Raw genomic sequence first — 26,759 nt, 5'->3', positions numbered from 1 at the left:
GAGCTGCTAATGGGTTTTTTTTACCGAATCTGAAAGTCACGTATTCTGAAAACATTATGTAGCAGAAGACCAAGAGAAGAATTCAGCTTTTCCAAAATCTTCTGAAGAATATGACTTAACACACATACCAAGATATTTTTCACCAAAATAGCTCTCTTGACCCATTAAATAGAGGCAAGTTGATACAAAGTTTAACACAAAGATACAAAGGTATCCATCAGATAAACATGTTGCCCTAGATTCAAAATATGCCAAGAAGTTGGTCTAACTTGAGAGTCCTTTGCCAGAGAGATTAGAGAGTAAGGCTGACCTTGCTGAGATGCTGGAATAAGGACCTGCTGTGGCTGAGACTGCTGCTGCACAGTCTGCTGCGGCTGAGGTTGTGTGTGATGGTGGTGGTGATGATGCTGCTGTTGCTGCTGCTGCTGCTGCTGCTGCTGCACCTGCAATAAAAGCTGCTGCTCTTCTGAATGGAAGCCATCTACAGCCTTGGACTGCATCAGCTTGTTCTCCCACAGCTAATTTGGAAAAGGAAAGAGAAATCTCTGTGTACCATTTTTACTCAACAGGATTTGTAACAATATACAGACAGTATTCTAAAATCAAATTTGTTTTCACTGTTTATCTTGTGCCGTCTACTTAGCCCAAAAAGCCCTTAGGCAAATTCAGACTGAAGAGATAACTCCACAGAGGTAACGTTTTAAGAAGAAGAATTAAATATCCCTTACGAATTGTCAGTCAAAGCTTAAGCTTTAACATTCTTTCTTTCCTCCTAGTGTGGAAGATTCGTAACAACCCTAACAGAAGCATGAATAAGCTGGTAACTTTTAAACTGGCATTCAAGTTTTCACTTCTCTACCTTCTTTCTTTCTTACCTCTTTAATCACAAAAATAATTACTACAGCTTTCCTCAAGCCATTTCTTCCTGGAGCTCCCCAATAAAAGTTGCTTAAAGACTACTGCCTCGTAACACACTTCAACAGAAACTACCAGTATACCTAAGATAATGCCTCTGCACAAGCAATTACACAGTTCCTACCACAGCATCAAATTCAGCTTCTCCAGCCCTTCAGTTCTTAATGTCAGCTGACATGTCTCCCAAGAAAAGCCACAGATACAAAAAAGAAGCTCTTGCAAAAAGACAGCAACACAAGTACCCCGTAACACATCAGAGTCAAAGAGACTACCAGCAGCCAGGACTCCTGATTTCAAACCCTGCTTAGGGCTCCCCAAGCCTTTCTCTTCAATACTTCTTTTCCTTTCTTGTCTCTTTCCTCATTCAATCTTTTCTGACATCACTTGCAGAATACATCTGTGACACATACAACAAGGTGCTTTTCTTATAGCACTCACTCAGTTTCCACCAAGCCAGGTCATGGTTTCATGGGGAAAAAAAAAGTGTTTACCTATTTACATCTCAAAATTCCTTTCCCATTCCATCCATCTTTTAATACTTCAAAAGTACCGAGTGCAGGACATCCCACTTTCTGAAGAAGCCCTTATTCCACAGCTAAGATTAAGCAGGCACCTACTTTCCCAGTTACCTTTTACTTTATTTCTTCCTTTTTATTTTCCCCTGCCTTTTCCCCTCTGAAGTGCTTCTTTTACTCAGGAAGAATTTGAAGAAAGTCATAGAAGACTCAGCAGAGCTCAGGTCAACATCCTGTCTTACTTCTGGACCCCCAGTAACAGCTGAAACCCACCGTATGTGAAACAACTCTGAATCTGACAGCTTCAGAAAAGGGTGATGCACCCAGTGCAATTTATTACATACCACCCCCCAGAAACAGTACTTCTGCAAACCGCAAACCATACATGCAAAACTCTGACGACACAACTCCTCTTCTTCAGAAAGACAAAAACATCAGAGCAGATGCTATACTTCTCCTGCACAGAAACCTTAAGAATTGTCTGCTTCTAAATTAAACATATTCTCCCTTTTCTTTTTTATAGATAAAATGTTTCGGGGACTGAAATTACACTATGAATTCAGATGCCTGCTGTTAGTTTATGTCAAGTTTGACATGCCAGATTAAGGAAAGTACACAAGGTGAGCAGATTTCTCTATACAGCAGTGTAATTCAAATGGTATGGAGCAACAGAGATGCAGATTAATACAATGCTTAGCTACTTAAAAATTAGTAATTGTCTTGTGTACAACAGTAAGCAGATCTGAAAAAACAATTGTGGTACTGGTCTATTAAAAAAAACTTAAGCTTCAACTTACTGTTTTGAGTTCCATAAGAACTTGTTCATCCACTCCTTCATCCAGAAAAACTTCTCTGACATCATTTATGACATCTTCAATTACAGACCTGTACAATTTAGGCTTTAAAAAACAAAAAGTAACTTTGTTTTGAAAGACATTTATCACTTTAACATTAAAGCAAGATTCCCCCCCCACCCCGCAAAGAAAACAACAAACAAACTTGTGAAAACTCCCTTACAGAATACACTGCATGTTTCTGAGTGAGTAAAATAAAGGAGGGACACAGCTCAAACAAGGAGAAAAGGGAGGGGACTGTTTGCTATCTTTATTGCCGAGATAACTACAGCACAAGAGTTTTCAAGCCACAGGGAGTGTAATTCAAAACAGAGAAAAGGAGATTATTCTCCATTCAGTAAATCTGTTTCCTGCTTGCCAATGGACATACTGAACATGCAAAAATATTTGCACGTGTGCAAAATACTCATGTCAAAGAATGTTAAAAGCCCAAAAGGATATTAGATAAATACAGAGAAAAGAAACTTGTTAGTGCTTGCTAGTTGGAAAGGAACAAAGTACAGCTCAGAATGATCTCAAGCTGAAAACGTTGAAGGCTCAAAAAACTGGAAGCGTTCATGTGGATGTCCTGTTCTCCCTTACACATCTGTTTACAGAAACTATTGAAGACAGGGTATTAGGCCAGACATACTTCTGTTTTCAATCAGTACTTATGTTTTCACATTAGGAATTTTTCAGGGGGAAATACTACAAATACATTATTATTCTATTACGCTGATTTCATGCCTGAACTGTCAATGATAAAGTGAACTGTCAATTCACTTCAGGCTGCCAAAATAAGTTGTGGAGTCTCCATCCCCAGAGATACTCAAACGTCATCTGAACACAGCCCTGGGCCATCGGATCTAGGTGGCCCTGCTTGTGCAGGAAGTTGGGCAAGATGACCTCCAGAGGTCCCTTCCAACCTCAATCATTCTGTAAATTTTAAAATGCAGGTACAGTTTTAAAAGGAGAATGTAAATACTTATCCTTACCAATTAAAGCACTAAATTTAATTCAGAGGACCACAGGATAACTACACTACGCACGTGCTGTACCTTTTAAACAGTACAGCTTGGACCTCTCTACCTACACGTGAACCTCAACGGTATGTTGGCTGGGTTTAAACATCTGTGCTACTTCCAAGGTAGCGACTACCAGCCCTTAATTAGTAAGTTGATTAGTGTTGATCATTCACTAATTAGTGCTGATCAATCTGCAGCCTGTGAACTGTATATACCTCACTGACCAAGGCTGTTCCTTGGGCCGCGAGCAGACCATTTTAAACTGATCTGAAAGTAGCGACGACTTTCTGCAAGTCCACATCTTTCTCTACCTCATTCCTTAAGCAGTAAATCACAAATGAAGCCACGAACACCTCAGATATGCGGTATACACGCAAAACAATCACGCAGCAGGTCTGGCACCCCAGGAGGGCTGTGCCTTTTAATACACATGTAGAAAACCTGCACCAAGCACATGCAGTTAGCCCAGCAGTGCTGGAGCTACACAAATGTACTGCATGCACTTGAAATGTTTATTTTATGCATACGCAGTTGCTTAACGCATCCCAGAAGGGTTGAATTTGTTACAGATATGCTAAAGATTATATTGTACACGTTATGGAATTGTTACGCCTATGTTATGGAATAACGGAGGGGGAATAGCAGCACATGATTTACTAGTACAGGAAAAAGCTGTGTGGCCAATAAGCACCAAGAAAAGCTGAACATCTTTACTTTTGAATGTTAAAACAAAACGCCAAACACACAAACCCAAAAACCTAAAAGAAATGCACTGGTATTACAAGGGGAGAAAAGAGCCTATTTGGAAGCCTGGAACTAAGTTGTCTGATGGCTGCTTAGTGCATTATGCCCTGAAGTGTTTAAAACAACCTCTGCACTGGGGCATGCTCAAGTGATTTTTCTTACACAAAAGCCAACCAACCAACAAAAACAAAAACGAAAACCAAACCACGGTAAAAGATAAGAGAAAAAGAAAAGCCAGAAAAAACCAACAAAACCCAACATACCCCTCTGTTATTGACCATGCATCAATATTTTGGCAAATGGCATGCTATCAGCATCCTGTTTTTTCATCATTTTACATGTTACCAGTCTGCCACTTTTCAGCTTTAGAACATGCTGCTGCAAATGAAGTAGCTGCAGTGTTAGAATTCATCCTTTTTTCCTTGTCTCTTAAAAAAAACTTTCTGGCCTCAAGTAACAGAGTAAATTTGCCAGCCTTCAAAGCTACATTTAGAGCATCTATACCCAAAATTTAACTTCTCCATACCAGACTACTTGCAGATCTTTTTCTTTCAAAACAATAGTGCACGCTCACCCACCCAGGCTTCAAGCACAGCATTATTTGTGCTTACAGAGACATTGGAAACAAGACTGTCAAAGCCAGACTACTCTTGAGTTCTAGTACTTTAAATCTGTGAGTAACTCAGAAATGCCAAGCATCATTAACAAGATTATTTTTTCACATAGATTTAATTCACAGCAGATGCAAAAAGACATTCTACTTAATGTTATTAAGCCCTATTATTTCTGTAATTAAACAGATTGCGTAAGGTTTATACCATTCAACTAGCGCAGAAATGCTACTTAACCTATTCTGTATAGTGTTCCTTATTGTATTAAAAGCATCTGTTTCTTAATGCCAAAACCACATTCTGCAAACAAACACGCTCAACCTCAAGCACGTGAGTTACTTTCCTTAAGTGAAGAGAACTACCTGTATATCTGAAACTACAATCGAAATACCCTCACAATGGAGACTGCGCTTTCTCCTTAAATCATCTATTAGGTCCACTTTTCTAGTAAAACATATTTTACAAAAATAGGTCCTAAAAAATTCCAGCAGCAGTTACCTCCTCCTATCTCCTCAGTCAGGCATTTTTGTGAGGTTTATTCACAAAGCCTCCTCAGCCTATAAAGCCCTAGGAAAAAAATCAACATTCAGATACAACAAACTAACGCGACAGCCCCAACAGTCTGCTTGGGAACGTTTCCTTTTTCCCCTAGGTAGTAAGGGGGGAAAAAAAATTCAAGCAGCAGGATGCTGGTTTCTAAGTGTCCAGCATTCGTTTAGGAAGAGAGCACAAAAAGGAGGGTTATACAATAATAGATGTTCACTCTGCTGTTGATGCAGCGTCCTTCTGCACAACTTCCAGCAGCCCAAGGAGGTGGCTGAGACCCCCTCAAAGGACAGCAACAGCACCACTGGGGTGCAGGGAGCCTGGTGCAATGCAGGTTAACAAAACCACAAGCCACTTGTACATGCACGTCTCTCTCTGCATGAGCCACACGGTGACTGGATCTGAAGATGGGTCAGAATTTTTGGACGCTGTTCTAATCACGCACTATCACAATATATGAAACATTCGTGGCTGTATGATTAGAAGGAAGGGAACAGAGAATAGCTGCACACTTATTTTATGTATCACTCAGAAAAATCCTGTCTAGTTCAAAACAGTCCCTTGTGTACATTCCTGCTGAACATCCAGCCCAGGTGGATGCACCACCACCCGCAGTGGGAGCAGCGATGCCTTCAAGAGCCCTCCACAGCAGAATTTTGAGGAATATCACAGAATGCTTTTTTCCTTATCTCAGCAGAGGCAAATCCAGTAAAATTACAAAACCGCCTTAAGCCCTGGTCTTTAAAAGGAAGCACACTGTATTGTTTTAGATATACACTAAGTGTTGGCTTTAAGCATTATTTATACGATGCTCAAGCTGTTTATACAAACCACCTAAGACTCTGGAGCTGAATGACAAAATTATTTTCATACGCTGCTTACTTAAAAAATAAACATTGGAACACAATTACTGAACAAATCTAAGGATGGGATAGCAGGTGAGTTATGCTTTCCAATAAATCTCTGCATTCAGTAAGAAAAAGCAATGAGAACATAATGGAAACTTTAAAGATTGCTATTAAAATAATCATGCTTTCATCTGGTTTATATTAAAGTGCCTCCCTCATAAAGAGTACATTGCTGTAAACTTCAAGCTCTTTTAAAAGCAAAATACTCAAATCACTCTTCAATAAACACTATTCCAAACACTTACTATAGATTAAAGACAACAATTAAAATTCCTGATTTATTAGATACAACCACAAACACATAGAAGATATTTGAAATCTAGTACTTCCCCCTCTGGGAACATAAGGGAATGATTATATTTCACTTTCTCTGTGCATCTTGTAAAGAAAACTCCCGAGTATGGAGAGACTGCTACACACATGCACACACACACCCCCCAAATCCGAGGAGCAACCAGCCAGCTATTTTAAGAAATGCCTCATTCCTTTAGGGGCTTAGACTTCCTACATTCCTTCAGTTTCCAGGGTACAAAACCTGCATCTCTCTGTAATTATTACCACAACACCTGGCATTTCAGCAGTTTGGGTTTCCAATAACGAACACATTATGGAGAGAGATACCACAGCACGCTTTGTACATTTGACAGCAGTTTGATCCTGGTTGCTTCTGCAGTTATCCCTGAAATGTCACTAATCTTTCTCCTGTCTGTGCAGTTACAGCTGGAAGCTAGCTGGATGACAGCTAGAAAAGCACACTGTAAAGGTAACTCCTTTTAATCGCAACTACATCAAAGATGCACGTAAAAAGAAGTAACACATATAATCTACGTTGCAAGCATGGAAATTTCAGCTGGTTTTGCATTGTCATGGGCTATTACAAAAGAATTACCTTTGTCACCTACAAAATCTTATACTGCCATATGACCGTTAATGTTTTATATTTGTCCTTTATTAGGAAAAACAAACTCCTAGCGATCCCAATTTGATCGGATGCTGACACGATAATATTTAACACACTAGACTGGACATCTAGCTTCCTAAAGTTCTCACCTGGTTACAGGATTTCAAAATGTTCGTATTCATCTTTGGTAATGCCAGGGCAAGCATCCTGATCCTCGCTGCTGAACGAGACCTGAATTTGACAAAGTTGCCCATGTGCTATTTGCATGGCAAGGTTTTAATACTAAACCGAAATATTAGCCTAAAGCGTACCTATTTGAAGTAGGCTCATTCTAAGCTTGGCTTTTGCAATTCCAAACACAGTGTTCAAACACAGACACCTTCCAAGAGAACTTCACGGAAGTTATGCCAGTAGTGAAATACAGCCAAGAGAAAGGAAATCTTGGTTCATTGTTGAATCCAAGATATTTACAAGTAGCTTGGTGATTATTCAATATAGATATGTATATATTTTGCTATTCAGTACTAACTCAGTCAAAAAAGAGAAGCAAAACCTCTGATTTACTGTACAGAAACAGATCCCTTTGTCTTGTAATCAAAAAACGAAGTCAAAAGTTTATAAACAGAAGGACAACTAACAGCTTCACATCACACACGTTTGATATGCATCCTACTGAGTAACTGCCCTGCACGTAATGGCTGACTGCTTTCCTAAAATTTCCCAATACAAAACCTTACAAAATATCAAAGCAACGATGCTACTTTGCAATTGCATGATGCTAAGTTGCAGGCAGGTCTTCAAAATTTCAGGTTTGGAAAGGAAAACTAGGATGCAATTTCTTCTGTGTCGCTGTTCTGTGGCTTGCTAAACATTGCAATGCAACCCAGTATTAGTGAAAATTCTAAAACCTGTGCTCTGCCTGGATTGTTGTAAAGTATTTGTACGCTTCAGTCCACCAAAACACACAGAAATCATTGAGCAGTATTTGCAGCCCACAACCTGTAGGCAAAAGTAATATTAACGTTACTTTTAGGGCGACAGCTGTAGTCAGACCTTGGGAAAGCACCATAAAATCAGCACCACGTCTCTCCTTGACGTACTGGGTAACAACCGCTTAAACTCTTAACTTTCCCCACCCAGGAGAAAAACTACTTCGAAGAGCTTAGGGGAGCACTAGCTCTATGCCGGAGGGGGGGGGGGGGGGAGGGGGGGGGGTTTTAAAAAAAAAAAAAAAAAAAAGGGCGGGGGGGGGGGGGAAGGAAAAGGTAAACGGTTCCAAAGGCAAGAGAGGATGCAATGTGTCTTTGTGCAATGCGTAGAAGCACGGTGCCCGGGAGGGGAGCCACCTCCGCCCCCGCCGGAGCGGGGCAGGCAGCCACGGCTGGGCACGGCACGGCACGGCGGGCGGCCAGAGCCGGCTCGCAGCCCGGCCGGGATGCGAGGGACACGCCGCCCGCCTGGCAGCCTCCGCCGCGGCCGCATGCACCTCCCAGCCCGCGCTCCGCGGCTCGCTCCCTATTTAAAGGCTGATGTGGTGTTTAAATGGAGAGGCGGTGACGTGGGGCTGGAAAGCACCTTCCCATCCGAGCAGAGTCTATATTAGAGAGCGGCAATAGCTCTATATAAACAGGGCAGCCACAGGGAGGAGGAACACAAGGAGCAGGGAGGCAGAAAGGCAGGGGGAAGCCATGATGGATCTGAGAGCCACAAACAAGGGGGCCGAGCCCGCCGCCGGGACGCCGGGTTTGTCTCCTCCAGCGCTTCGGGGCGGGGGGGTCGCGGCCGGGGGGCGCGCAAGGGGGCGCGGAGCGGAGCGCGGCAGCCGGGGGGTCGGCGGCCGCGCCGGGCTGTGTGACTGCTTGTGGCGGAACCTCCGTGAGCACGAGTGCAGCAGCCAGCCACCGCCGAGGTGCAGAGAGCACGAGAAGGGACGGGGGGAGGTCTGGGGGTATTTTTTTTTTTTGTCTCTTTTTTTAAAATAAATACTGCCCCGCTCGCCGGAGAGAAGTTGAGGGCTTGGCCGGTCCGGCCGGGCTGGGATAAGTGCTTTGCAACCATCGTCTCCTTCTTACAAAGCAACATAAAATGGCTCCAGCGGAGCCCGGGCGGGCTTCGCCGCCGCCACAAAACCGAAACCTGGCTGGGGCGCCGCTTCCCCTCGCCCCGGGACGGCGGCGGGCCGGGCGGCAGCGCCCGCGCTTCCCCCACCGCTCGCTCCTGCTCTCCCCCTTCCCCGGGCGGCTCCCTCCGGCGGCGGCGCCCCCCACCCGCCGCCCCCTCCCCGCCGGAGCCCCCCAGCCCGCGGGCGGCGGCGCGGCCCCGGCCTTTCCCCCCGCGGGGCCAGCCCCCCCCCCCACCCCCCGCGCCCCCCCCGCCCCCCCTCAGCCGCCCCGCTCCCGCCGCCCCCCTCCCTTCGCCGCCGGGCGCCACAAGTTGGCTCCCCGCCGCGGGGGTGAGGCTGCCCCGCGCCCCCCCGCCGCCCCTTCCCGCCGGGGGCCGGGGCCGCCCGAGGCGGGCGGCGGGAGGGAAGGGAGAGCGGGGGAGGGGGCGGCCGAGCCCCCTCCGCCCGCGCTGCCCCCGGGGCCCCCCTCACCCCCCGACCCGGTCCTTACCACGGGGTTTGTGTTAGTCGAGCTCGCCATGTCCCGAGCCCCTCGGGACGCCCCCAACCGCGGGGGGGGAGTCGCCCCTAAAACAACAAAAACCTGCCCGGCTGCGTTCCCCCCAGAGCCCGCGCGTCCCGCCCCGGCTCACGGGCAGACCCCGCGGCCTTGGCCCGGCCTCCTCCGCCGGCCCCGGGGCTGCAGCCGCCGCCGCCAGCCGCCCGCTCTGCCCGCTTCGCCCCTTTATATAGCGAGAGGCGAGCAGCTGCGCGAGCGGCCAGGGCGAGCGGGGGACGCGGGGGGGGGGGGGGCGGCCAGGCACCGCGAGAGCTGCCGGCGAGACCGCGCCGGGCCCGCCGCCGTCACGTGAGGCGCCCGCCCCGCCGCCATGACGCTACCGAGGCGGAAGCGGCCGCGTGAGGCGCTGCCCGCTCCCGCGCAGCCGGGCCCTACCGAGGCGGAAGTCGGGGGGCGCCCCGCCCCGCCCGTGACGTCACGGCGCCCGCCAGGCGGGTCGGCGGCGGCGCTGAGGGGCAGGGCTGGCCCCGGGCTCAGGCTCCGGCCCGGGGATCGCGGTCCCGGCGGGTGGGAGCGGGCCGGGCCGGGCCGGGGAGGTGGGGAAGGCAGGCGCCTCAGCTCGGCCCGCCGGGAGCCGCCCGCTCGGCGGGACGCTGCCGGCAGGCGCCTGCCTCAGGGCAGAAATGGCGCTTCCCGGCCCGCGGGAGGGGTCCGGGGCCCGGCCCGCTCACCTCCCCTCACAGGCGCTCAAACAAAGGCACCCCGGGCCGTGGGGGCGCTGCCGTGGTCGCAGGCCCCGCGGCGCTTCTGGCCTCCGGCCGGGCGGGCAGCCGAGGCCGGGGCGAGAGAGGCCGCGGAATGAGGATGCCAGCCGTCAGGGCCTGCCCGCGGGAGCACGGCTGTGTTCAGCGGCTGCTCACAGAACCTGCGTAAGAAGTTAGCAGAGCCCCACCAGCTGGCTTAACTCCAGCTTTCCCCTCTCTGTTGCTGTCTCTGCCGTTCTCTGCCCCCTTTCTCTCTGGCAGCCTGTTGAGATGCGTAATGCAGGAAGATCTTTTCGACGAGTATTGTTCCACCAGAGTTAACCTCTGCCACCTTCACTCAGTCCTTCTTGGCACAACTGCCAACTCTGCTCATCCCTTAGATCTCCACCAGTATGTCACGTGTTCTAAGTCCCAGTCAAGCATAATGGAAAAATAACATTGAATTCTGACTTGGCATACGAAAGACACAGCAGGTTACATCTCCAACAAACACTGCGATGGTGCAGGCTACGTTTATTAAGTTACCTTTAGCCTGAAGTTCTACCTATTAAACAGCCCAGGTAACAGGTTCAGGAGCTCTTGCCTGGTACCCTTTGATGGGAAGGAGTTTGTTAGCAGGTACAGGAGACCTTCCCTTCTCCCTTCCCATTCCTCTAAATCCTTCGTTCCTGCAGTAATGAACACCTCCTTCCCTTCTGGAGAGCAGACTTGGTGTAGGGACGTGACTGCTTCGCAGTGGGCCAGCTGATGAAGCCACTGCTCACTGTACATATTGCTGGAGCCCTGGCCAAAACCCAAAAGAGCTTACATTTTACCATTCTCAGCTGCCAAACCCCACCTTTTTGCTGGAGTTTTCCACCTGCGTAGCACAGCTGAACGTGACTGAAGAGGGTCTGCCCCCTCAGAAGCCATAATTCATGGTCTGATGAATAAACTGCAGGGCGCTAGTCTTACTTGACTTCCGATGCCTCCCACAAGAAGGTAGTAATTTCTCGCAGAGTTTGTACTTCACTGTGAAGTTAAGCTGCTGAAGTGACTGGCACGCCACCAGGAAGTAATCAGATTGCCATTCATGCCCTTCCTCTTTTTGACACGAGGCACTGGGTAGCTGCAGTTTCCTTCCCTGGAACCCCCTCCGTTTTCCAGAGTGGCTTACTGAAGAGTTAAAAAAATTAACATATGGGCACGATAGCAGTAATGGCTCAGGCTGGTATCACGCTTCCTTCCATAGTTCAGACTGACTTCCCAGAAGGTAAGACCGGTGTGTGCAGCCCTGCCACAGTTTCTCGGTCTCTAATACCAAGCTGCGGTGCAGCACTACAAACCCACAGAGTGCCTCTAAAGAATATTGTTGTGAACAAAATCAAGCCCTCATGAGCAATGCCCCATTGAGTCAGACTAATGGTCCATCTAATTCATGGCAATTCAGCTGCTGCTGGGAGAGAGCGAGCGAGCGAGCCGCTTGCTGAAGTCTGTTCACCTTGTTTTTCCCCAGCATCACAGCTGCCTGCTGTGCTGATGTTAGGGGATTCTACTTCATTTAGCATTTTGTTGAACTGCAACAACATGCTTGTTGGTATATAGTTCAGTAGCAACACTGATAACCTCGATAGCATCAGAAGGCATAAGCTACGTAACAGCATTACTTTTCCAGTTAACTGTATTTATCTACCAGTGCTCTCCTTGGTTAGCCAGTCAGGCATGATTCTGTGTTGCCTCGTCCGTCCTCTTTCTCCCGAAGGTTTCTACCACTGACAGCTCAGGGTGGCTTCACCAGGTTTAGCAGCGATGTCAGCTTTACTGTTGGCTCAACACTTCTGTTTTAGCCATTGTGCTGTGTAGACTTGAACTCCACAGTGATGATTGACATTATACCCAGAACAAAGATGATGGCATTTGGGTAAACTTTCCCCTTCACTGCAAAAATCGTGCCAAATATGGGGTAACATAGGGGTGTGGCGTATGAAGGCGCGAACTCTGGTTGTGGGGCAACCAGAGACACTTTATTGTACAGAGAAGCTGATATTTTTATCTCTGAGCCCGGATAGAAGTTCCAGCTGTATGTACAACCAGGCTCGGGGCAGAAAGCATTTGTGCAGTTACGTAGCTATATATCACTATGAGCATGCAAACACCTTTTGACTACTAAATATCCATGTTTATCTTTCTTACTCTCCCTCACAATACCCAGTTGTTCTCTCATCTCCTGCCAGATCAGACATTCTCCATTCTCCTCTCTTACATCTTTCTTCAGATATTCTCTATCCTCCTCTCTCTTATCTCCTACCAGTAATGGTCAGACATTCTCCATCCTCCTCTCATACATCTCTCTTCAGACATTCTCTATCCTTCTCTCCCACACAGGGGAAAGCACATCTATGTACGAGATCGAAAGCCGATCCTTGGTGTACTTGAGGAAGAAATAAAATGAAAGAGCTCCCGCTCAATCCTAGGCACAAGCATCCTCCTTTTTCTACTGGATGTTTGAGAAAAAGACAAACAAATTTATAGCCAGTCTTTTATAGCCAGTACTTTGCACTCAGAGGTATGCAGTCTGCATCGTGCCCTAACGGTTGTCCTGTTAGTACCAGAAGCATCCCTTGCTTCTCCTCGGCACAGCAAGCGACTTACTACTGCAACAGTAGCTTGTTGAATTAATATAAAGGGTCTAGGGCATGGAGATGTTTTTGTTTTCTCCCCTTTGCAGTCCATCAGAGAACTACATCTTTTAGAAGAGACATTTTTGAACTTGTGAGTAGGAAGTGGGGCGGACACACACAAATAAATTTTCTGCAGTGTGATTTTTGGGTCAATGCACTTCCATTCTTAAGTTCTTGGCAAGTACTAATGTCTTGTTCTTCACAGCATATCTTCGAAGAAGATATCCTGCAAAGGGATAACTGATGTATAAGTATTTGCTAATGGGGGTGGTGATGGGACACACCTGAATTTAGAAACTCAGAGGTGCTAAGTACCTGTGATTGCCAGTGAAAGCCACGGAGCTAGCCATTCAGCTGAAAATAAGAACCACAAAATCTTGATGCTAAGTCAAAACACATCCAATTTAAAGTTGTGATCTTCAGTTTTTATTTGTGAAGTTTGTAAATGGTTTCTGGTTCATCTGAAAATGGCAAATAAAAAAAAAAGATATCTGAAGTTACTTTTCTGCCTCCAAAGAGCAGATCAGTACACCCAACCTCCTGTACCTGGAGAAATCAGTGCTCGGTCAGTATCAGCACACCCTCATTTTTCTTTGAAAACATTTCTGATTGTACACCAAAGCATAGAGTGCCTAGTATGAGGTGTTGCTGACACAGTGGTTTATAATTTCTTGAAACAACAGAAAAGCATGTTAAGTGTGATCATGTCAACTGGTTCAGCTCCCCCCTGGGGGGCGGTTGAGCAAGGAAAACAAAAATTGGTCTTAACTGTATTACGGGAGTGTAAATCTTAAGACAGCTGACAGAATGAGGCTTACCGTCTGCACGCCTTCCAGATTTGTCATCCTAAATCTTGCCCACGTTACCAATCTGCTATTGTCGTTGTGCTGGTGAAGTCTCCCACTGTGGGCATGAAGACAACATACAATTTTCACCCAGTATCTTACACTCTTTCCTTAGAAACAAGCTAAGCCATCGAATACTTTTCAGAAGGCGTTAGCAAGACAGCGTTACTATTAGTCAAGCAGGTAAACTTTCTGACCCAGTCTCTGAAATGACAGTTTTCCAGAAGAATGGGGAGATACATGTTTAAATTGCAACAGCACACGTTAAAAGGATGAAATGGGAGCATACACAGAACCAAGTCAGTCTAGGAAACGTTAAGAGGGGAAAAAGCTGCTTGCAGTTACGTTCACACATTTTGAATTTAGAGCTTATGTTCACCTCTGTTTAACTCACTCTCGCTGCTTCCACTCACTGTACCAATGAGGGAATACAACCTTAAATACAATCTGAGAAAGCGTTTCGTTTTTTGTGTGGTTGGGGTTTTTGTCATTTTTTAAGTGTCCCTGCAGAGCTCAAAAAAAAAATAGTAAGTGGCCCAACCATGATCCAAATCTTAAGGCACAGGCAGAAGTTAACAACAGACACATCATACAGAAGCTTTTCTGGATGCAACCAGCCCTCAAGAGTCAGAAGAGACACCGACACATAACGGAGCTCATGTGATATTAGTTTCAGTGTTCAGGTACTCTATAAACACTTTTTAATTAAAAGTATAAAAATAGATATATAGAGAATGTGACATTTTCCTTCTAACAGCCTGCTCGCCATCATCTAGTAGCCGGAAACAAAAGGCAGTAAACACGTCCCTCTTGCCTTCAGCCCTACCCCCCCCCCTCTGATTTGTAAGCAAGGCAGAAGTGGAACGGAATAGCTCCTATCACCCTTATTCCAAGGCACCTCTGCTTCTTTAGATGGATTTGCCATCACGTGCAGAATTTGAAGCACAGCAACATGCTTTACCAAAGCACGTCAACAGCGGGTTTAGGAGTCTGACACAGGCACAGCTCAGCTGCTGCCCTCCTCGCAGCCCACGGAGAGCCGAGCCTTGTCATCCCGGAGCGACCTGGTTTGTCCCCAGCGACCTTTCAGAGGGCAGGCCATGTTTCAGCAAATTCTCAGCTTAAAGTGCTAGAGCAGGCAATGCCTGCAGAGAAGCTTGCTAGACATCAAGCTTTTATTTCTTTATTAGACTTTTAGAGTCTCAGGCTTGCTCTGCTCTTACCCAGTGCTTACTTAGGCAAAGTAGGAAGCGCGAAGAATTCTTCAATATATTCTTCGACATCGGCCAAGGCTGTTCTGTTTACTGTTAGAATACATATAGTTGTTTGAGAACAGCTTATATATACACACCTTCCTCATTACAGCGTGTCTGAACAGGACAATAAAACTCCGCGCTTAGTAATACAGTCAAAGCCACATAGCTGCCAACATTAGAAAGCCATCTTCCCTCCTCCAAACAAAATGCCAAAGTTGTACCTTCACAGAAGGGCACATTAGCTGGTCTGTTACTTTAACTCCTGTCCCCACACATCTCCAACAGACCTCTCAGGGCTTCGAAGACTGAGGAACATCACCACAAAACGCAGAGGCTTGTACACCCATCCAAAGACTTTCTTCTACAGCTGCCACCAGCTGCTAGATCTTCCCCTCTCAGTGCTACGATTTCTCCTCTAGCAGAAACACAGTCCCTCCCCACACCAGATTTTGAAAACCTGTTCCCTTTTCTAGGGCCACTTGTGCCTCCTCTGCTTAGGGAATTGACTTCCCTTAGCCTCCCTCAGCTCATCCCTCAAAAAAATCACTTCACAGAGCTGCACCATGGCCTTTCATACCAGCTGCTTCTAATAAATGATCAGTTACAGCTGGAGGAGGCAACAAGCTCCTTTGTAGGCTGTTACCATGAGCTGCATTTACTTACACCTTAGCAGAGGTTTCTGCCATCACGGATCTGTGGATCAGAGATTGTTTCTTTCATGCCTCTGGTTGACAAAACTACGCTTAGTCCATAAAGGCAAAACTTAATTGAGACACTGACCCCGTGGTTCCCACGACCCTCGAGCACTCAGTGATAATGAGGATGTCAGGCATTCCTACTTCCTTCCCATACCCCTGAGTGCTCGTTCCATGTCCCTGTGCCACCACGCTCTTGCTTTGCAGTTGTGCCAGTTCCTTGCTGTGCCATTTTAATTATTTTTTTCCTCTGCTGGCTAATTTTTAACCTGGATCAGTTTCCTCATCTGGTTCGTAGGGCAGCCGCACAAAAGATGTGTTAGTGTGACTGAAAGAGCTGACAGGAGTAGAAATAAGTGACCAGAGGAGGAAATGCTTCAAAACAACATTGTTGCCAAATGCTTTGTCATGTAGAAAAGTCTCCAGGCTTCCTTTTATTGAAGAAGAATTGGCCGTTGCTAAAATGCACACCCCGCTTGCTGTAAGCAAGCCCTAATGCTTGTAGTGTGAAGATATCCCGTCCTAGGGCAGAGCCCACCCCTTCATTTTTCACATGTGTAGGCAAGTTTGACCCGATGCTTAGGTCTCTACAGGCTGAATAATAATTTGAACACAGAGTACTGATTCTTAAATAGCTCAAAAAGGCCCCTAAAATTCTGAAGGCCAGAGCTGCTCTGCAAGGGCAGGAGCTAAAGGAGTACCTTGAAGTCACACGTTCTGTCAGTACTACCTTGCTTAAGTGCTTTTTAAGTAGTAACATTAATCACTTGGACTGCCACTGTTATGAATCACAGCTACTCAACTGTGAGGAGGTTCTGACAGCAGCCAAAATATTGCTGGCTCTGATCCATGAAACCAAGGCGGTTAACAAAATATCTGCACTGAAAATACCAGTTAGTCTCCCTGCACGCGATGTGCTACGTTACCGACCTGAAGCAGAGCTTTCCCTAGCACTCCCATGAAGGTTTTTACCGATTACTGCTGCATCGGAGGCTATAATGTGCAGAGGTCCACAGCAAAACTGTATTCGCTTCTGCAGTGTTAGTCTTGATATATGCGGGCACCGGAGAGTGAAAAGGATAAAGGAATCGCTCCGGAGTACGCCAGGATACAAATATGCAGTGTACAACCATGGCACACCGCGCATGGGCAGCCAGCGCCAAGCAGGGATGCGCTGTGGTGTGTTTTACTCAGTGGTTTAGACAGTCGCACGTCCGTAAAGTAAAAATGCTTTTGTGCAAAGGCAGGTTTGCTCCACATGGGATGCTCGCTGCCACCCACCTGCTATAGCCATTCCTCTGCGCCCAAGCGCGCGGCCCAGCGAGCCAGGCAAGTGTCTGCCTCGCTGGGGACCACGTAGGGCTGCTCTAAGGGCAAAGAGGCTACAGCCTTCGCGGAAAACCATGGGTGTGCACCACGCTGTCTGAGGTCATCGTGTGTCCCCTCTGGGACCCAGCATGACAGGCATCAGGCAGATAAGATGAACCTTTGCACTTTTTTTGCCCTTTTGTTTTTTTTTGTAATTTATTCTCTCCCCCTAGATAAATCTTAGGGTTGTTTTTCACAGGACTGGATGGAATTTGTAGCAAACAACTCCAGCTCAGTTTTGGCTGTGTTCTGCCTTCCCAGCGAGGAACAGTGGATGCGAACTCGGTTCTGAGTCGCGGCCAGCCTATCGTTTATGAGCAGTTAATGTGCAGTTCCCATGCTGAGGCTAATTATCGAACTGGCAGAGCTGTGCTGGTGTGAGGACCGCTGGGCCATCCGGGCCCCTGGCTTTGAGAGAAAGGAAGATGGCAGGAACGAGCCAGCCCGGCTCATCCTGTAACGGAGCTATAGGACCCTGGGCATTTATTGCCGTTTCTAACCTGTGACCCATTTCCAGAGCTCCTCTCCGCTGGAGTCTTCATGCTAAATGATGTGTAGCCTGGGAGTCCTGGGCATACCAAGGTTCTGACAGCTGCAAACGTGTAAGAAAAATGGGAAGCTGTGCTTATAGACCGGAGCCCACATTTTCCCTCAGCTGCTTGTTCCTACTCCCTGCCTGGCTGCTTTGGATGAAGGATTGTTTTTCCATGTGAAGCATCACCTTCCACTACAAATCTTCCTAGATTTGCAATATGACCTACTGTCATCAGCCATCTCATTTCTCCCTCAGACGGGCTCTAGGCAGATTAGTAGTGGGCACATCTGTGTCCCTGTGGAAAGAAAACATCTCCAGTGAGACGCCCCCTTGCACCGGCTATACCTGCCGTTTTGCTTGCGCTGTCTTATGGTAGGGGCAGAGCTGCACGACGGGCAGAAAACAGCGCTTCCAGTTTACAGAGGTTTCAGACAGCTGCGTTTGTGCTGGAAGGACGGGTCCTTGCTCCGACCCGCCTGGCCAGATGGAGACGCGGGACTGCTAGAGGGTGAGGGACCAACACCGCCTTCATTGGATACAGTCTGTAGGCACCAGGGATGGTTTTTTCCCAAGAAATTCAAGCCCGGCCATGCTGCAGCCAGCCCCTGGCAGCGTCTGTCCGGGGCTGGGCTCAGCTCCTGTGAATGTTTTCACTGGCCAGCTACCAAGGAGGTGCTGATGGGTATCAGCTAATGTGAAGCAGCTTCACAGTACCTTCAAAGCCAAAGCGATAGTATCTCCGTCCACATCACTGGGACGGTTTGGTAAACATATGAGTGGTCAAAGCAAGTCCCCTGCCCTGCTGCCAAAGCCAGCTGAAATCAGAGATGCAGCTGGAGGATGCAAGTGAGTAACAGTGGTGTAGAACTACAGGGTCACTTTCTTTTAGACCCAACAAAGCAACAAGACCAGCAGCGGAGGTTAAGCTGTGCAGCTTGTTCTCTTTCCATTACTGTAGACCTCTGCTCCAAATTTCCAGATCCCTCCTGTCCAGTTTCCAGCTTTGGCTTTCAGGACACACTGCACATGTCTTTCCGAATGTTGTGGCAGGCAATGTGCTGTGTTGGTATCAGTGTAAATTGCTAAGGAATGAAGAATACAAGGGCACAGGGCAGAGACACTCAAGGTAAATCAAGCTACAAATGCTCTAAGTCTGCTAAGGACCTTGAAGGGAGAAATTGTTCTTCTGGGTTAGGGACATGATGCGATTTGCGCTCAGCTGGGGCTCTGTGCCTCCAAGGCAGTGATTTAATGCTATCTTAGCTTCCTTATCCTCTAGGAGGTACAGTCTTTTATTTCAGTTAACTGTTCAGGTAGCTTAATTTCTTAACTGTTTGAAAAGGACTAAGGTGATATTTAAATGGGAGGCGATAGGAAAGGTTAAAGTGCTATCCTGAAATGTACAGGCCATGAGTTTTTGCACTACCCAACAATATCACATCACCTGGCATATACCTTAACTCCTAGGTGGAGCTCATACATTTGGCTGACTTGAAGCTGGACATTTGGAATCAATTACAAAACGTAACCAGCATGAATTACCACTGATTTTATCAAACGTGTTCCGTTGTTCCCACATGGAAGTGAAAAGGAAACTCTCCCTTAGATAGGAAATTTTTGTGTGGGAGATTCCTAACATAATGGGGCTTTTCCAACAAACTTGAGGAGGAGGAGGAGGCTTATATCAGGACGGTGACTATCACCAGCTCTGTCTCGGGCTGCACTGTAAAAGTTCCTTTTCGAAGCCGAAAGTAAGGGATGTAGCCACAAGAGGGAGGCAGAACTCCGATGCCAGTACAGTCACTCCCGCAGGAAACAAAATAAACCAGAGAAATAGGTTGTAAAAAATTCCCTCTGTGCTAAAATTGCCCAGTAGCGCTCCCAGTGCGAGCAATGGCTGTTAGCTGTAACTCCTATACAAGCAGGTTCATTATGCACAGTGTACGTGAAAATTAATAACTAGTACATCTTTGTCTTAAACCTAAAAATTAAGTAAGAAATTACTTCAGGACAGATTAAGACTGATTTTCCTGTGCTTTTTGTGGGCGCTGGAAAGGAAAACTGTCCCCACGCTGTAAGGGATTTATTTCAAAGGCAGAGTTGTGTTCTTGCCAGGCTCTAATACAGAAGGATCGTTTTGTTGCGGGAAGGAGACTTTTTTTATAACAAATTACTTCTCAGAAAATACTGCACGAGGAGGATGTATTTCAACATTTCTTTTTCCATAGCACCTCAGCAAATAGATAAGGCGCTACCCTCAAAGAGCGTTGTCACTTACCCTGCAGAGCCCATCCCCTGGGCAGCAGGCCCTCTAGGTTGTGGAGGGCTGGGCAAAGAAATCTGGCTGGAGGGGAAGGGCGGGTCTGGTGCCCAGGTCTTGCTCCAAGGACTGTTTCTGTCATTTGCTCAAGAGCATTTCAGCAACTGCAGTCCAGGATGGACAAACCTGGTCGGTACTCCCAACCCTCAAAGCCTCCAGTCCTTCTTTTCAGCCTTGAACTGTCTGCACCTCTGCCCTGGCCCTCCTGGGCAGCTTCAAACAAGGGGGAGAAAGGCAGCCAGACCCCGTTTGCTTACCAGCGTTGCGGCGCTCCCACCAGCCCAGGTTTATAGCACCCAGTGCTCCTCTTGAGCCGGGCAGCAAGGCAGAATCCTGGAGGGAGGGAAGGGAGAACGCCTGGCTTGGCAGCCCGGGCTGGCCTTGGCTGTCCAACCCTCCAGGACTGCGGCGGTCTGCGGCACACACAGGGGCAGCAGGTGTGTGGAGGTGTCTTTCATGACATCTCTGAGAGCTCCGGGGAATTTTGGTACTTCCAGAATGAGGCGGCAGCTGCACGGGGGTTTCCAGACGGGGGTAGCAAGCCTGGCTGCCCGGGCTGGGTCTTAGCCCCAGTGCTGTACCGCGGGGTGCTGGGGTGCCCGGCGTTTAGAAGGGTGGCCAGCAATTAAAAAGGTCAAACTACTGTTCTTCCCATCGTACAGTGCATAATTGTGTAGGCCTCTGCACGCCTGTACAACACACGTGTATGCTTTTATTTTTCAATAGACAGTAGTTAAAAGTTACCCTTTCGCAGCACTTTCTGTTGGAGGTACTTAAAGGGCTTTATGGATGTAAATTCACACTGATGCATGAACGTGCGGGCAGGTAGGTACTCCCTGGGTGCAAAGAGCAGTCAACACCACTGAAAAATTATTTTGTCTGTTGGCCTTTTCTCAGCTAAACATGTGATCAACCAAGGTAGTCGACACCTACACTCAGTTTTGAGATCTGACTGGCTTCCAGTGTGTCAACCACGGCCAAATTCTGCACGGGGCTCACAGTGAGAGCTGTGTGTCGATGCAGCAGGTCAGTAGTCCAGGCAAAAACTTGCAGCGACCACTAGAGAGCAACAGTCCCTTGGCTCCTGCCAACCTAGGGAACACCAGCTCAGCACCCCATCCTTCCAACCTGCAGGTTACTTCTCCAGGTAGGAGCCATACCGCAGACTACAACTTACCCAGCAGAAATGTCACAGTCAGCTCACTTTCAGCCTTCTGAGTCTTTTAGGTCCTCTGGCCCCGTACAATTTGAGAGCTGATGTTGACAATGTGGTTCAGTTTCAAATCCGATTCCATTTGTTCACAAACCTTCCAATCTTTCGTAATACTCGTATTGGGTTTTTTACTATTTTCTCCTTTGTTCCTAGGGTCAGTGTTTGTAGACTGGGACTCCCCAAGTCATATTTTTTGCGTAGTTCCCGACTTGTCACTTCTTAATGTACTAGCACATATTTTTTCTCTGTTGAGATTGTAACTTCAGCGTATCCTATTTTGCCACCCGCACTCCCCTGTTGTTCCTCTCGCGCCAACTGTCACTTCCTGACTGCCAGGGACATTTCTTCCTCCTGGGCAAAGGGTACCTGTAACAGCTTGGGGAAGGAAAAAAAAAAAAAAAAAAGCAAAAAAAAAAAAAGCCGGCTGCCCGATGCAGTGCCATTTAAGCAAGATTTTGATCAAAAGGATGTGGGGACAGCGGATGCCGTAGCGGTTGAACTCCATTAATCTCTTAGTTGAAAAATGTCTGCGATTTTGCTTTTGTTTCTCTTTTCCAGAAGCCACAATTCTGCTACAGTTCTGCCTGCATCTGTGCAGTGACACGAGGTTTTCCCATTTCATTCCCTGTGCTAACACAGTTGCTGAACTGACCCTGCCCTAACGCATTTTTTTGCTTCCACACAGAGGAGTAGCGCTGTCCTTTCCTGTTCTGCATGAGGGAAACCTTTACCGGAGGCTCTCACCTTAGGAAATTTCATTTCAGCTGTATTCACCCTGTGCTCCTCTTTTTCCTGCAGAAGCTCTGTAGGCCAAGTGATCAGTTCCCAGTTTATCTACAGCCCCTGGGCAGTAGCATCTGGGGAGATGGCAGAAGGTCCCGGAGCAGGGAAGGACCAGTCTGCCCACAGCCCTGAACCCCAGCACGGCAGAGCCGCTTGTTGCAGCACCCCAGTGCAGCCACAAGCAGGGGTGTAGTCACCCCTTTCCATCAGGCTTTGCTGTCCCATTATTGAGAAAGACACCTTTCACGGCTGGTGTCTGAAATACTACTCCAACTACATTTTTATATATGGCAGTCGCTGTTGGGCTTCTAATACCCTGACAAAAACAGACAGGATTTTATTCTGGGATTAGCACACTCCACGTTTCAGATGCATCCACAGTGGCACAGACCTGCACCTGGGTGGCAAAAAGGAGCTGCTGCTCTCTCTTTTGCTTTACCTCACCGACCTTCAGCAGCTTCTGTCCTGCTCATAAATTTACAACATATCTGGGTTAGATGGTAAGGGCAATCATGGCAACCAAGGGCACTGAAAGAACAGCCGTGGTGCTTTTTTCTCCCCAAATTGCGCTATCTCGCTCTAGTGATGTCTTTTGTTTGGGTACATGCTGCGCTGGCACTCTGACTTCTGCATCTCCTGTAGGGTGTTATTTTGGCTTGTCTGGAAGGACTGCGCTATTGCCGAGGAACTCTGAGCTCCCCAATTTCAAACTTTCTGCTTTTTCTATAACTCTCTTCTAAAAAACCATTTTGCGTACTATCAAGCTATCATGGTTAATATAATGCCACCTTCTCAATTTGATAGTATCATTTAACAAATGTCACTAAACACATGAATTATAGTAAATAAATTGCTATTACTGACAGCCCCTGAATCTTTCTATTTAACTTTCCTTCTTCTGGCTGACCTGATTTGAATAATGAACATGAGGCATTGTTCCCTGCATACCTCCATTTTCTTATACGGTAAAATTATTGACTTACTGTCAGTTGTGCTGAGGCACACTATGGAGAACCTGCCGAGCTCAGAGCAATAATCTGAGCAGCCCTTACGATGGGGATCTGCTTTTCTTTGGTCAATGAGACTGCCCAGCTCTTTGGGCTGATTCAGGGAGTGCTTCTCAGAAAACCAGCAAGCTGCAGCTCGTCTCAGGGACTGTGAGGGAAGGAGAAAGCTGTATGAAAGATGTTTGGCTTACTCGAGTTTGCAAGAACACAGAGAATAGTAAATAGTTGAGACTTTTATCCTTACACCTGCTTTGCAAACAGATGTTCTGATCACAGGAGGACGCAGCCCTCACATGTACTCCTGGCTTTACTGGTCAGAGAACAGAAGACACCCACTGAGCAGAAGCTTCAATTCTCAATCACCTTTGTTTCAGGATGGCTTCATTCAAATGCTGGGTCATCTTCTATATGATGTCAGCACTGCTCTGCACATCTGTTCTGTGGCTCAGGCTCTAGGCCTGCTCCATTTCCTTTGTGTTCTATTGTTCAAACTGGATGACCAAGTGAAATAATCTTTTTTCTACATATAGTCCCATTAATTCCAAATTATTTCCTTCTTTATGCCATTCAAAGCACTCCCTCTTCCTCTTTTGAATTCAAGACTTCTGACTTATCAGAATATACAGCACATATACAACTTCAATTTCACAGCAAAAATGTGGATATGCTGCTTCATCTTAACATTTATTTAAGTATTCCCATAGTTCAAACAAAACATGACATCCCGTTTCAACTGATAAAATAAAAAGAAAAAATAATAAACCACTTCTACAAAGTTAGCCAGTGTATGGACTTCCTTATTTTACAAAACAAAAAGGTAGGAACACGTTACAAAATAACCATCAAACCAACCAATGTCAATAGTGCAAAGAATGAATTGCAAGTACGGGAGAGAGGGAGGGTGGGTAGGACGGATGGGAGGATGGGTGGATGCATGGATGGATGGGTGGATGGATGGATGGATGGATGGATGGGTGGGTGGGTGGAGGGGTGGGTGGATGGGTGGGTGGGTGGATGGCTGGCTGAACAAAACAGGAAGGCTAGGAAGAGCTATGCCTGTTACCACACAAACTGTCGTATCTTGGACAACCCATGACGTAGATTTCGCTTTAGTGGCAGCAGAGGGCAAGTCCTTCACCAATAAGTGATCTCTGTGTGCTGCAAATTCTTGTGCTGGCCAGTTCTGGAGATGAATACAGCTGTAAACAAGAGCTGCTAAGAGTCACTGAAAGGCATTTTGCACCCTCTGGAACAGAGGTGAGCTACCAAGGACTTGATTGGTTTGTGTGCAGTCAAGGGCCAAGGAAATTATGGAGAATTTCATGCAAGCAAAAAAGTACCTCCAGGCTGAGCTTTGTACACCTCTTCCTCTTGCCTTCATGCTTTTTTTGCAGGCAATTGCTCTCTATTCTGATAGGTGAATGATCAAGAGGGAGCTCTAGCAGCTACAAAGTCACGTAGACAGGTAGATCAGCAGGTCTTGGAAGTCCTGTCAAGTAAACATGTCAGCCAGCAACCCACCAGAAAAGGTAAGTTATTTCCCCAAGTGTTTCTTATGATACTGCTATATCTGTCTCCTTCATAATATAACTAAATTTGAGTCTAAATAAAATAAAGGAGAAAATACCCATCAGTCAGTTACAGTACTTCTCAGCTGGATTTGCCCATTTTGCTAGCAGTGTCCATAGTTAAAGGCATTCACTAAAATAAAGCTCAGCTGCCCAGAGATATTATCTTTACCCCTAGCGATCAAAGACTGTTTATTTTTCCAGGCAAAATTCCCTGCAATGCCTCAAGTCTTACCACAGTGCAAAAATGAAACAAAACCATAATGAGAAATAGAAAGAAGGCTGAAAGTGGGAATAGCTTCAGGGAGTAAATGTATGCTTACCTTGAGGGCACATTTACTGCATGGAGTACTTAAGTACTACAAAGCTTTCAAATAAGCCAAAGGACAGTGATTAAATCTTTCTCAAAAGGAGCATTAAAAGGAAACTATTCAAAGATATTTTTCCCCAAGATAAAATAAAAATCATCCCCACTACCGGCATAGCTTGTATCTAAATCACTTCTGCTACTCTAAAACTGACAAACCTCTCAAGCTCTTTTCCCCTCACTCCCATCAACAGTCTAAATTACTACACAACTCCTATGGATAAAGAGTGTATGGTTCGTGTATGTAACACTGAAAAACTGGCATTGTTTAACCAGGCAAGGACAGTGGAAGCCTCAAAAAGGGCACTTAGGATCCCAGTGTTCAAAATGCTCAGCGCTTGTAATGGTGCTGGGCTGAAAAAAGAATTCAGTGGTGACACCTAATGATACCAACACAAGATTTCCTAAAGATTTCGGTTGTTAGTGCTCTTTTGACAAATCAAACTACTTACTCTAGTGCTTCAATAGGAAATAAGATCTTTTGAAACTCTGGCTGAGGTATTCATTCTAAAGTCTTAAAAATTCAGTGGCAGATACATTAGAAAAATATTCTCCAGAGATCAGGATGGATTGAAATAGCTTTTTTTATAAACCAGAACACTTTTCCAGTTTTGTCTGCATAACTCCATGAGGACTGGAGGAGATACATCGGTCGTACACCTAACTACATAAGACAGATCAGAGTCAAGCCCATACTCTTTCTTTCATTCATTAACTTTGAATAAAAAAAAAAAAACAGTGATGAAGAGATAAACAAATCAGGTAAATCCAGAAACCTCCAATATGTTAATCTTTTAGTTTCTGGGGCATGAGATTTTCTGTGGCTGGAGTTAAGACAGAGACTGAACAGTTCAAGAATTAACAGAAATGGAAAATTATATTCCTTTCATTTTCTCCCATCTTTAAGGAGTACAACATTTTTTTGGTTGCTATTACTTAGTTGTGTTTTCAAGAGCTGGGGGCAACAGGCAGAGAAATTCAGACACTGAGCCTGCAGACCAGAGGAGGAAAGCTCCCGACTGTTTCTTTCACAAAACATTCTCATGCTTCCTCAGCAACACCTCAGCACTCCTTCAGCTTGGTTTTGTTGGATTTCTTGCTGGTCCTTTTCAGAAACTGTACACTAGGAGCCGCAGTGAAAAAAAGGAAAAACATCCTGAAGTTCTTTGAATGCCTTTGAAGAGTGAATTTTGTAGAAAGGAGTTGCTATGCAACTCATCGCAGCCCGCCTGTGACAGAGCTGAGAATCAGCCCCACGCTCCCATGTATTTCACAACCTATACAAGTTATCCTTTAATAAATAAGTCTTTGCACTTTATCAGTAATTTTAATCCACTGATCTCAAAATGCTTTATAAAAGTTAACGGCACGTCTCCATTTACAAGGACGTTGCAAATACTGGTGCGCCCCAAGGAGCTCCCTGGGCTTCAGTAGGACTACCTGCAGGAGAATGTTACATGCTTATTAAGAAGTCCTAGAAGGACCAAGACTTTACATATTTACAGTGGCATGCTTGTGTAAATACATATCATTAGGTTGGCATGAGCCTGAAATTCAGGTGTATATAAAAAGGCATTCATAAGTTCCCTATAATTTGTTTTAAATTCTACCACTACCAGTTTTAGACTCGATGTAATTAAGCTCATGTTTTATGTGGGATTTTAATTTTGTAGTGATTTTTTTTATAGGAGTCACAGTAAAAACTAGCAAATTGAGAGTGTATTAATTCTCTGTTATATGAAATGTAAAATAGAATAAA

The 26,759-nt window shown here is 46.2% G+C and overlaps 1 protein-coding gene across 1 annotated transcript in view; it reads right to left on the bottom strand.

Annotated features, from left to right (window-relative positions):
* Positions 1–9,917, bottom strand: part of GTF2A1 (general transcription factor IIA subunit 1) — a 28,101-nt gene extending 18,184 nt beyond the window's left edge. Inside the window, exons 1-3 of the mRNA XM_056347273.1 lie at positions 9,611–9,917; positions 2,228–2,329; positions 311–518 (exon numbers count right to left, since the gene is read on the bottom strand). Coding sequence (XP_056203248.1) covers positions 311–518; positions 2,228–2,329; positions 9,611–9,640 — 340 coding nt within the window. The 5' untranslated portion in view covers positions 9,641–9,917. The remainder of the gene's footprint in view (positions 1–310; positions 519–2,227; positions 2,330–9,610) is intronic.
* Between the last annotated feature and the right edge of the window lie 16,842 nt (positions 9,918–26,759).

This window comes from Falco biarmicus, chromosome 7, assembly GCF_023638135.1.
Source record: "Falco biarmicus isolate bFalBia1 chromosome 7, bFalBia1.pri, whole genome shotgun sequence".
NCBI lineage: Eukaryota > Metazoa > Chordata > Aves > Falconiformes > Falconidae > Falco > Falco biarmicus.
The sequence above is the reverse complement of the archived record's forward strand: the minus strand, read 5'-3'. Positions and strand labels throughout refer to the sequence as shown.